Below are 12,696 nucleotides of genomic sequence, written 5' to 3' on the forward strand. Positions count from 1 at the left end.
TCCCTCCTGGAGCTGTCATTCCCCAGCAGTGAGGCTGTGCCCCTCTAAAATAACCCCAAACTCCTAGGAAACACCAAAAAACCCAAGAGCTCCTGGACTCTCCCTTTCTAACCTCTGATCCAAGCTTTTGGCACCTGTGGTTGGGAATGGCTGGAGTTCTGCTATTCTTCCTCTTATCACATAATCTAGAGGGATTTCTCTAGAATTCTGAAAGTTTATATGCTTTTGTTCTTTTAACTCCTTTGTTGCTGCAGTGAAAATTTACTTGCTAGATGTTTAGGCATGAAAAATAGTCCCGTTTTGACTAGGGAATATAGCCTGGGACTTCGATTTTCCTAGTCTGATATGACCCTTGTTTTTTTCTAAAATCCTGTAACCCTTCATTAGAAATTATCCCTTAGGAGACCTAACCCGTCTACTCTCTTGGCCTGTCTAGCACAGTCAAAGCCAGCCCTCACACCTATAGGGCATAATGAATACACTTTATACAATAATCATGTGATTTCAGGATCCATGAATTTCCCTATTAAAACAAAGCATCCAGTACAAGCCAAAACAGAACCTGCAGGGATAGCTTGCAGATTTAGGGATGGTAGACCCCTTCTCTGTTAATATCTTCGAGAGAAAGACTCCTGAAGCTTCTTGGGTTCCTGGAGTGTCTGATGCCCCAGAAAAGAACCCCAATGAGGGCCCTAGGTTAGAAATTAAAATCATGTGACTCTTTCTCCTGTTGTATGCTTTTTCCTCAGCAGCTCTTTCACCCCTCTGATAGTCTTTCACCCTTTCTCTTCTGATTTCCTCTTGATTTCAGGTACCTGTTGCTGTGTGTTTGTAGAGGGCGTGGTATCACCCAAATTGCTAGTGCCACGTCACCCACATCTCCCTGACTTACCCCACGTTTTCTGTGATGAAGACACTGAGTGGTCTGCATCTTATCTGACACTAATTCAGCTTGGAGGGTGTGCTGGGTGACTGGGCATGTGTGTGCGTGCCTTGATCGAGGGAGCTGTCACTCCCAGAGGGCAGGGACCATATTTTATATTGTTTAATCATCAAACTGTCCTGCTTATTGAAGGGAAGGGGCTCAATAAATACCTGTGGAACTGAACTGTTACTAAAGTAGAGCAGCAGTTACAGGGCTCTTGGCAGGAACACTATCCCAGGGACAGAGCCCAAGCCATGGCCCATTTTCTCTTGGCAGTGGCGGCATGTTGGTTGGTATCCCCCAGAAACCAGGAGTACGGCTACCCCTTGAGGAATCCATAAAGGGAGAAGCCTGAGTGGAACTTAAGGCTGTCCTTGGAACAGTCGCAGGTTGCTTGGAAATGGCCACAAAAGCTTATAGGTTACAGTACCCCAGTGGACTGACAGAACCCTCAAGAGGGTTTTCTAGAGCCCTCCTGTCTTACCTTCTAAAACCTTTCTTCTTAAGAAAGTTAGAAAGAAGAGAATTAAGAATAAAATAGCACATGAAACTGTATTCAGTATCTTATAATAAGCTATAATGGAAAAGCATCTGACCATATATGTATATATATAGATATATAACTGAATCACTTTGCTGTACACCAGAAACTAACATTGTAAATCAACTATACTTCAAAAGAAAAAAAAGGAATAGCACCAAAGTAGTTTAAAATCTTGAATAAATGCACATTTAATTGCTTTTGTCAATTGCTTCTGATCATGTATATTAGCATGCTGTCCTATTAATAAACCCCATTAGCAATGTAATAATAGCTAACATGATCTAGTGCATGGTATGCATCAGGCACCTACTAATTGCATTGCGTGGATTGCCTCATTTAACCCTCACAGCCATTGGTTATGAGGTATGGATACTGTTACTCTAAAGAGGTGAGCCTGAGTTTTGGAGATGTTCAGTAATTTGCCCGAGGTGATGTGGCCAGTGAGTGGCTCACGGAAGTCACGGTTCTCCCTCCTCCCTGTATGATAATGGTAATAATCATCACAGCTGCTCCTTTCCTTTTAGGCTCAGCCTCATACATTTGCTCTGATTAAATTTCCCCATTTGTTTGTGGGATTTTTGCGCTCTTCATGCCCACTCTTAGCCCATCCACTTCCTTTCTAAGTTCGTCATGAGATCCTTTATAGAGAGCCAACCAACTGACCATGTCACTCCACTCTCCACCCTAGGGTGGACCTGACCATAACTACACCAAGGAGAAGGTCAAGATTGTAGAGGGGATCTGCCTCCTGTCTGGGGACGATGCTGAGTGGGACGACCTCAAGCAACTGCGCAGCTCCCGAGGGGGCCTCCTTCGGGATCATGTATGCATGAAGACAGACACCGTGTCCATCCAGGCCAGCTCTGGCTCCCTGGATGACATGGAGACGGAGCAGCTGTTGCAGGAAGAGCAGTCTGAGTGCAGCAGCGTCCACACCGCAGCCACTCCTGAAAGACGGGGCTCCCTGCCAGACACAGGCTGGAGACACGAACGCAAGCTCTCCTCAGAGAGCCAAGTCTAAATGCCCATGTTCCCCTCCCTTCCTGCCTGTTCCTTCTCCTTGGTGGGCTTCAGTCCCCGAGCTCGCTTATACAGCAGGGCCCCTTTCCTGTGTGCTCGTCCTGCGCTGCCGCCTCCCGCCTCCTAACTGCTCCCAAGCCCTCCACCGGAGCTGTTTCCACCTGGGTTCGTAACTACCTGTGCACAAGAAATGATGGGGCATCCTGAGAATTTAGACCTGGATTTTACCACAAACCTCACCTCATGCACGCCATCCTGAGCCCCCTTGAAACCAGGCTCAGTAGTGATTCCTCGTCAGTACAGAGCTCCACCTCCCCTTCCCCTGGCACCCTCAGTGCCTGTCCCCCAAGAGCTGATGATCCAGGACTGCACTTGCTCCATCAGAGGTGGCCTGACCTCATCTCTGAGGGAACTTGCTGACCAGGGGCAGGGGCTGCGGTGGGGGGGAGTCATGGGTAAAGAGAGAGATGAAGGATAGAGGCTGAGAGAAGGAGGAGTCAGCCCAGCTGGCATGGGCATCTGGAAAACCTCCAGCCTCGAGTGCATTGGCAACATGAAAAAGCTTTTAAGGGTGATTGGGCCTGGGTGTCCTCTCCACTGCCGGCAATGGATATTATTCTTGCCCTGGCAGTTGTTGTTTCTTCAGCTGCAGATACTGATGAGGTCTGGGTATGGCTCAAGCTGTTCTTCCTCCTGCTAGAATGTCTGGAGCCTTTCTACCTTCAGATGACTGGGGGTCTCTATCACATGGCAGCTGGCTAATATGAATTCCCTCCTGCTGCCTCCAGGTTGTGAGCCGGTGGCTTGAATGCGTGTGGGACCCTCAGGGCTGGGTCTCTGCAGTGTCTGAGCAGCACTGCTTAGACCAAACTTAGCACATCGCCTGAACTATAACGTTCTGCCACTTTCTCCTTCCTCATTCTCTGAGATTCTGAGCACAGAGATCCTGAAGCAACTCTCCAAAGAAGGGCCAGAAGTTTTCATAAATGGTCAGGAAGAGCGATTGGGTTAGAGACTTGAGGCACCCAGGGCCTAAAGGGAAGTATCCATGAAGCTGAGCCTCCTGTGTTCTCTCTCAGGTGCTCAGGGATCTAAGTGAGTAGACAGAGAGCCTGCGGCTGTGGGTGGTGAAGTTCCCATTCCGACTCTTCCCAGCTAAGTGACTCCCTTTCCTGCTGAGGTGCCATCATTTGGTTCATGCTTATTCACACAGAAGGCATGTGTGTCACACTAGTGTCAGGGGAGTTGAGGTTTTTTACTGTCCTAAAACTTCTACCTAGCTCTTCTTTTTTGGGGGGGAGGGAGGGTGCCTAATTTGTTTTTTCTGACCTAGCCTTGTAGGCACGTATGGCGAAGAGGCCTAAATAAAGACACAGAGTTGGGGGCAAGGAGTAGGAAGGTAGAGAGAACCACTGAGGAAGCCCTTTCAGCCCAGGGCAGATCCAGACCTCTTTCATCCAGGGATCAAAAGCAATAACAGGAACTGAGAATGGAGGGGGGGGTGCTTCAAGGGGAAGTTTCTGGATTTGAAACACGTCCTGGGGTTCTTGGTATTGAGAAATCAGCTGCCAAACATGTGAGTGGAAAGGGAAGATCAGAGCAAACCTTTTCTGGTCAGTTCTAAGACCACTAGAGACAGGTGCCAGGCTCTTAGCCCTGCTCGCAGTAGCCAGCCCCAGGTCTAGACCCTCATAGGACAGCCAGGCCAGGCCAAGCAGGCTTTTCCAGTACACAGAGTGGGAAAGGAAAGGTCCTCCTCCTGGGAGGAAAGGGGGACATTTCACACTTGATGGGGCGGTAAAAGAAGGAGCCCTTTGGGTCCTCAGACTCACGGTTGGGCATGGGGAGAAAGTAGCAAAGTGGCATTTTCTTGAACGGAAAGGGGGAAGGGTCTTATTGCACTTGGGCTGTTCAGAATGTAGAAAGGACATATTTGAAGAAATATCTATTTGAGCACTGATTTACTATGTAAAAAGCAAGATCTCTCTGTCCTAAACTAATGGAAGTGACTCTCCCACGCTCCTGTGTAATGGTTTTAACGTTACTCACTGGAGGGATTGGACTTTCTGGAGTTATTTAACCACTATGTTCAGTATTTTAGGACTTTATGATAATTTAATATAAATTTAGCTTTTCTTAATCACCTTGCCTGGCTTGGAGTCATGACTAATAACTGTACCTGCTCTGTCTGGCAGAAACATGCTGTGGAAGACCTGCTTGCAAACATCACCTCTAAGTCCCTTGGGGATGTGAGGACACTGAAGAGCAATAAAGGGTGGGAGGTTCCTGACTGGAGGTTCAGCTCATCTTGAGAAGACAGGTTAAGACCAGAGTTCATTGGCTTCTGAAATCCTTACTTCCTCTAGAGGAGGGTAGCTGATAGGTTTCATCTTGAGTGCCAACTCTGGTTGGTCATGGCTGCCTGAGGTTGTGTCCAGACCCAATGGGAAAAGTGTCATGATGGTTAGTGGCGTCTCCTTTGGGCACCAAAAGGAAGTGTCATGGCATGTATACCATGTATCTTCTATTTCTGTTCTAGGTCTATGAGGACTTCAGTGTCACAGAATTTGACTTTGCCTTGCAGTGATGGTCACTGGCAAGACTGTCTGATGTCTTGAAATAAAAGTACTGGGATGGGGACAAGAAGGGCTAATTCCAGTCCTAGATCTGCCTCTAGCTCTGTTTGGTCTTAGTCATGTTTCACAGTTACTCTGAGAATGGGTCAGTCAACACTAAGATTCCTTTTATTTTTAAAAAGCTGTCTACTCATAGCTCATCCATTACATCTCAAGCCTAGAACAAGGCATTGGGGATCTCTTTTCAGGTATCTGGACAAATAATACCTCTCAATGAAGATTGGGAATCATGCAAGTCTTAATGCCAGTTATAGAATTTGATGTCAAGGGTCAATAGTTGATTTTCTAAGCCATAAACCATTTATAGAACATTGCTCCCATTCATTCATTCATTCATTCATCCATCTGCTAGGGGCTGGACACTGCCCAAGCACGACCAAGAAAGAGTATCACAGAGCTTAGAGTCTACCAACAACTCCACCCCCCGAAGAAAAAGAAAAAGAAAGCAAGAAGGACGGAATCCTTTTGAATGTGAGTGACAAGAGATCTGAGTATAAACTGCAGTGTATAATTCTTCCAACTTTGGTGAGGGATAGGTGTGCTAGAACAAAAACAAGTGGAATAGCTCAAGGACAACCATCCACCATTCTTTTTTGGAAAAAAAAAAACGAAAAACTCACAACAGAGAGAAAAGGAGGACATTTGAAGCAATGAAATCTAGCCTAATGCACAAGCCTGTATACCTGTAGGAAGTACGCCTTTCCAGAGCCTCAGAATAAGTGCCCTTTTCCATAGCCTCAAGCTACGAACAGTGACCACTAGAGCTGGGAACTCAGGAAGAACTTTTCAAATGGGAAGAAAAAATGAATGCACTGAACACACACCATTTGCTTGCAAAACTGCAAGTGTTTCTGGAAGAACAAAATTTGTTGAGTGCATTTTGCTACACTGTGACCATCCTGCTACTTCAGAAGGGGATGGGAGAGGACCTGATGGCCCAGGTCTTGATGAGAATTTGACCACTGGCAAATGAGAATTTTGTAACAGCATCAAGGACTAGCACCCTGTTTTCAGGTTATGCTGGCTCTTAGTTTCCTAATCAGTACAATGGAAAGGCTGAACCAGATGATTGCTAAGGTCATTTCTGGCCTGAGACTTCTATTTATGTTCCTTCCAGGAAATCTTGGGGATGAAACAAGAGTTGAGAATTCCCTGTCTGGTTTTCTGGATATAAAACCTAAAAATGATAAGTAGGGAGATTTTGAGTCAAATTCTAACCAACTGAACATATTTTTGCAAACTAATTATGTTCAAAATATAGTCACTGCCTTTCTTTCTATATTATTTGAACAAACTGTGCAACCTAAAATGAAAAGATCTCTGTAGCCCGTAAAGAGGTCTCCATGGCATGAACTGAAGCTTTCACCAAACCTAGGCCTGAAGAAAACAAAGTCAGTGCTGCATTGGAAGCTGGAAAAAGCATCTACAAGAGCTGAGGGTGCATGATGTTCTAAGTGTAATGCACTGACACTCAAGGGCATCTTTAGTCATTTCTACTAATGGACATGATAAAAGAAATGTGGTTGAGCCTTTTTTGTGGCTAAGAAACAGTCTATGTCTTTTCTTCGTATTTGAAGATGACTCAACTGATCCGGTTAATAGGATGTGTGTTTGGGGGATGTTTCAGGAAGCCTTTGTTTTGAAACATTCCCTCACTCGCCCATTATTTTCTCTCCAGATCATTCTTCCATTAACCAGCTGACAGAGGCTAAGCAGAGCTCAGCACAGGGAACAGAGTTTTATTCCCAGTCAAGGCTCCACCTCACAACTTTGGATTCCTTCACGAGGTGCCGTTAAAACAGATCCAGACAGCCTAATTAAGGGTCTGAGTTTAAATCCAAGGCTGAGGTTAGCCCCAGGCTATACAATCTGCTTATTTCATTTTACAAGACACAAAGCCAAGAACTCTCACTTATCCTGCCCTTCTCAGTGGTTTCTCCTCCAGCCCCTAAAAGCCTGTTGACAGCTTGCTAAGGAGGTCCCTATCTTTCCCTCCTCCCTACTTCCTTTTTGGTGGAGCTGATCCTTCTGTGGTGTCGAAGTTCTCGGGCAGCCTACATTTTGGGGCCTATGGGGAAAAGGGGCTATGAGTAAAGACAAAAAAAAGCTGTCCCTTCCTTCATTCAACCGGCACCTATTAAATGCAACCAAGTGCAAGCAAGATGGGATAGGCTTTGCAGTCTTGGAGGCCAGTCAAGGCACTAAACCCATAGATACTTGACGTCTGTGTTAATGTCACCACTGCTGTCTCCAGGGAATAATGCAGGGGGTACCTGGACTGAAAGTTGAAGTTAATCATTGAAGCTGCTCCTTTTAGGCTGGAAGTATGGATCCATGTCCCATGCTAGGGATGCTTCCACCAAAATGTAGCTTGTGACTATGATGGGATGAGCACTGTCCCAACACCAGTAGACTTCTCAGAAAGGCTCAGCACAGTTACTCAGCAACCACAACGTTTGGCATTTGTTTCCATTTGTTCACTTAGATATCTAATGCCCACAAGGGTTTCACTGTCCTATTATTAACCTCCATATGTGGAACTATTGAGAGACCCCAGGAATAAAGTAGGTACACATAACTCTAATAAGTACATAGATAAATGCCATTTGATGATAATCCTAGACTGGCCAAACATTTATTGAGCATCTACTATGGGCAAGGTACTGTATTAGGTTTCTACAAGGCTCTACAGAATCTGCCATTCCCTTCTCTCCATTATCAGACCTCAGCTCCTACTACCTTCCTGCTCTTAACTACTCTGCTCCAGCTATACTGGCCACCCTGTTTCTCAAACCTGCCAGATATGCTCCCAACTTAGGGTCTTTGCATAGCTGTTCCCTATGGCTGGCACTTTCTTCTTCTAGATATACTCACGGTGAACTGCTTTGCCTTACTCAAGTTTTTGCTCAAATGTGATCTCAATGAAACTCTGACCACCCTTTATAAAATTACAGTCCTTCCAACTCCACTTCCCGATCCCTTTTACCTTGTTTTATTCTTTTCTATTTTCCCATTGCACATATTGTCTAATAATATACCATATGATTTTTTTTTGTTTTGTTTCCTCACTATAATGTGAGCACCACGAGAAGAGGGATTTTTTGAGAGGAGGAGGTCTATTTTTGTTCACTGATAATCCCAAATGCCTAGAACAGTCCCTGCACATACTAGATGCTCAATAAATATTTGTTGAATGAATGAATACATTAATGGAATCAGACATCTAATGCCCACCTTCTAGTGGGGCTGCACTTAAACCATATAAGACAAAAAGGGATTTTGCCATCTTGTTCTAAAACTCTCCAGGATCTAGACTCTGCACGTTATTTATTTATTTTTTTCCTTGCGGTACGCGGGCCTCTCACTGTAGTGGCCTCTCCCGTTGCGGAGCACAGGCTCCGGACGCGCAGGCTCAGCGGCCATGGCTCACGGACCCAGCCGCTCCGCGGCATGTGGGATTTTCCCGGACTGGGGCACGAACCCGTGTCCCCTGCATCGGCAGGCGGACTCTCAACCACTGCGCCACCAGGCAAGCCCCCTCTGCACGTTATTTAATGATCAGATTCCAGGTTACCATCACTCTCTACTTAAATGTAATCTTCAGTTTATTTCTGGTAATAGTTAATTTTTATTTTTATTTTTATTTTTGCAGTACGCGGGCCTCTCACTGCCGCAGCCCCTCCCGCCGTGGAGCACAGGCTCCGGACATGCAGGCCCAGCGGCCACGGCTCACAGGCTCAGCCGCCCCATGGCACGCGGGGCCCTCCCGGACCGGGACATGAACCCGTGTCCCCTGCATCAGCAGGCGGACTCCCAACCACTGCGCCACCAGGGAAGCCCTCTGGTAATATTTAAATAAAGTAAACATGCCAATGATCAATGACTGAAGAAGACTATTTCTATATATTTCTAGCCTGTTTCTCAAAAGTTATTGTGGACTTCTCTGGTGGTGCAGTAGTTAAGAATCCATCTGCCAATACAGGGGACACAGGTTCAAGCCCTGGTCCGGGAAGATCCCACATGCCGCAGAGCAACTAAGCCCGTGCACCACGACTACTGAGCCTGCGCGCCACGACTACTGAGCCCGTGTGCCTCAGATACTGAAGCCCGCACGCCTAGAGCCTGTGCTCTGCAACAAGAGAAGCCACCGCAATGAGAAGCCCGCGCACCGCAATGAAGAGTAGCCCCCACTCACCACAACTAAAGAAAGCCCACGCACAGCAACGAAGACTCAACGCAGCCAAAAATAAATAAATAAATAAATAAATTTAAAAAAAAGGTTATCGTGAGCTTTTTGCTTCGATTAGCTCCTCTCTCCTAACTCTACCTGTGGATCTGTCCTCATCTCCTATCTTTTCACTCTCTCCACTCTCCCACTCTGTGGTCTCATCCACAATTTCATCTTTTCACTTTATGAAGGTGATTCCCAAATCTATATCACTTGAGTCCTAATCTCTTCTCACAGCTCTCACTCTGTATTTCCTGGGCCTACTTACATGGTTCCATTTGCATGTCTCATTGGTATGTAAAAGTAAACAGGTCTGGGGCTTCCCTGGTGGCGCAGTGGTTGAGAGTCCCCCTGCCGATGCAGGGGACACGGGTTCGTGCCCCGGTCCGGGAAGATCCCACATGCCTCAGAGCGGCTGGGCCCGTGAGCCATGGCCGCTGAGCCTGCGTATCCCGAGCCTGTGCTCCGCAAGGGGAGAGGCCACAACAGTGAGAGGCCTGTGTACCGCAAAAAAAAAAAAAAAAAGTAAACAGGTCTGAAAGTAAATACCTTGTCTTCCCTTTGAGACTGGATTCTCCTGACTTTCTACTTCCATTTGGGCAATCAATGCCTCCCAGTCCCTAGGATCAAATCCTGGCACACTCTGACTTATCTCCCTAAATGGGCCCCACACTCACCTTTATACCTAAGCTAGTCTGTTGCCAAATCCTTCCCTCTTTCTTGAATCTGTTCTCATCACTTCCACCACTCATATCAGACTCCTAACTGGGCTCTCAACTCTAACCCATTTTATTTATTTATTTATTTATTTATTTATTTATTTATTTTTGCGGTACGCGGGCCTCTCACTGTTGTGGCCTCTCCCGCTGCGGAGCACAGGCTCCGGATGTGCAGGCTCAGCAGCCATGGCTCACAGGCCCAGCCGCTCCACGGCATGTGGGATCTTCCCAGACCGGGGCACGAACCCGTGTCCCCTGCATCGGCAGGCAGACTCTCAACCACTGCGCCACCAGGGAAGCCCTAACCCATTTTAGGATTAGACAATCAAGCTAATTCGTTTTCCTAAAGTGCAATCCTGATTTTGCCACTCCCTTGCTCAGAAACCTTCAATAGTTCCCCACTGCCTACTTTAAGAAAGTACAAATTCCTTACCCTAGTATTCAAGACCCTCCAAAAACTGTTCCTAACTTTCTGTTAATCTGTGTCCCACTACTTCCTAACATGAACCCTGTTCTAAAATCAACCCACATGTTCAACTCCCAACATACTATGTACTTTCTTGTCTCTCTGCCTTTGCCTGTACTTTTCCAACTACTAGACATTCTCCCTGCTCCTTCTATTAAAAAAAATTTTTTTTAACATGTCAGTGGTAAAAAATTCATTTCCCTCCCTGGCAAGTCCCATCCCTATTAAGTTTTTTGAAATTCCAGTAATGTTCTAACCATTTTCAGGCATGCACACAAATATACATACATTTATAACCATATATAATAAAATCATTCCATATATGTATGCTTTTCTGCAACTTGCCTTTTTTTCAGTTAAAGTTGGTGCATTTTTCTAACCAGCACATATACATTAACCACATTCTTTTTAACAGTTGCACAGTGTTCTATTGAACGGATTATACCATAATTTATAGAATAAGTTCCCTATAGATGAACATATAAATTTCAGGGTTTGTTGTTGTTTGTTTGTTTTCTAAATCAGTGCTGCAGTGAATGTCTTTGTACATTTTTCTTTCCATACATGCATAGGTCTGTATGACAAATTCCCATCAGTAGCATTACTTAGCCAGAGATTATGTACATTTTACATTTTAATAACTGCTAAATTGGCCTCCTAAAAGTTTGTACCAATTATACTTTTACCAAGAAGTGAGTTTGAGTGTGTATTTCTCTAACTCTTGGCTAACCAAAAGTTGTTAAACTGTTTCATCTTTGCCAGTTTGATGGATTAAAAAAAATTGTTTTATTACTTTCACCCATCCCCTCTCCATTTCTTACTCTCTTGGCTACATATGCTTTAAATCCCAGATTAAAAATCCATCCCCCTAAAAAAAAACAAAAAAACAAAAAAACAAAAAAACATCCCCTTCCCAGATCCTCTCCCATCTAATTTCTCCCTTCAGTTAAACATCTACAGCTTTTCTTTTATATTGTTCTCATATTGCTTTGAATTTTAGTGACTAGTCTATATGTTTTATTCTCCTGACCACTGTAGTTTGCTGATTCCTTGGAAGTTAGGACCAATCTTTCAGAGAAACATTGGATGTAGAGCTAAACAAGAATTTTCGGACCAAATTAACCAAGCCCCTCATTTTTATAAACAACAAGATTATCAAGCCTTTGAAGAATGCATTACTGTTCAAAGCCCATTCCTAGACATTCAATTAGTTATATTAGATTCTCACACTAAGTTTATAAAGGAAACATCATTATCCTGTCTTACAGATGAGGAAACTAAGCTCCAGATTATTTACTAAGAAAAGTGCTGTACTCAGAGCAGGTCTAAGTCCAGAATCCAGCGTCCCGGCTCCATTCACCCTCCTTCCACTATAATCCAGCAGCCTCTCTGGTTTTCCTCACGCATTTAGCTGCGCAATCAGTATTTGGTGAATGAAATGACTCATAAAAAATTGCCAAGTGTTGACAGTAGTTTAAATATCTGTAATTAAATAAAGCAAACCTGCTGACGGCCGGAGATGCACAACTCTCCACAGACCTTTCGCGCTTCTTTCCGGGGTCGTCTGCATCTTTCGCTCCGGCGACCCTCTCCCCACCGCACCAAGCAGCGCCGGGTTCCAAGGGAAACACGGCTGCGCGTGGCCCCTTTAAGGCTGAGGGCGGCGCGTTCCCATAGTTCTTTCAAATGGACCAATAAGAAGGGCGATGGGCGGTCCGCCGAGGACCAATAAACAACGAGGACACTGCGGGGTGTGCGGCGGCCCAAGCGGTTTCAAACGGCTTAGAGCAGCCCCTCGGTTCTGACCCAGTGGAGGTGAGTGGACTGTGGGCCTGGCCCACCCGCCTAGGCCCTCGAGTTCACGAGTCGCGCGCGCGTAGCGGCCCTGACCCCCGGGCGGGGGGCCTCCGCGGGCGCGCGCCTCCCTCGCCCCACGAACCCGGCGGGTCTGAGGCGGCGAAGTGGGGCGGAGGCCGGGGGACTAGCGGCTGGGAGGGCGAGGGGCGTGGGCGCTTGTGTGAGGCGGAGGCCGGGGCTGGGATCTGGGTGACCAGAGCGTGCCGCGGCGTGGTTCGGGCGGTAGCGTCCTGGGGACGCGTGCGGCGCAGGGCCGTGCCTGGCGGCTCAGGGTGTTTGGGTACTGGGGCGGGGGCCTGCG

At 46.3% G+C, this 12,696-nt stretch overlaps 2 protein-coding genes across 3 annotated transcripts in view; both read left to right on the forward strand.

Moving 5' to 3' along the window:
• LRP4 (LDL receptor related protein 4) overlaps window positions 1-4,632 on the forward strand; it is a 52,196-nt gene extending 47,564 nt beyond the window's left edge. The window contains exon 38 of the mRNA XM_082628611.1: window positions 2,158-4,632. Coding sequence (XP_082484737.1) covers window positions 2,158-2,490 — 333 coding nt within the window. The 3' untranslated portion in view covers window positions 2,491-4,632. The remainder of the gene's footprint in view (window positions 1-2,157) is intronic.
• Window positions 4,633-12,272: 7,640 nt separating this feature from the next.
• Window positions 12,273-12,696, forward strand: part of CKAP5 (cytoskeleton associated protein 5) — a 114,900-nt gene continuing 114,476 nt past the window's right edge. For both annotated transcript variants that reach the window (XM_082628608.1, XM_082628610.1), the window contains exon 1: window positions 12,273-12,353. The gene's annotated coding sequence lies outside the window, so the exon portion shown is untranslated. The remainder of the gene's footprint in view (window positions 12,354-12,696) is intronic.

This window comes from Mesoplodon mirus, assembly GCF_964341445.2.
Source record: "Mesoplodon mirus genome assembly, chromosome: 7".
Lineage (NCBI taxonomy): Eukaryota > Metazoa > Chordata > Mammalia > Artiodactyla > Ziphiidae > Mesoplodon > Mesoplodon mirus.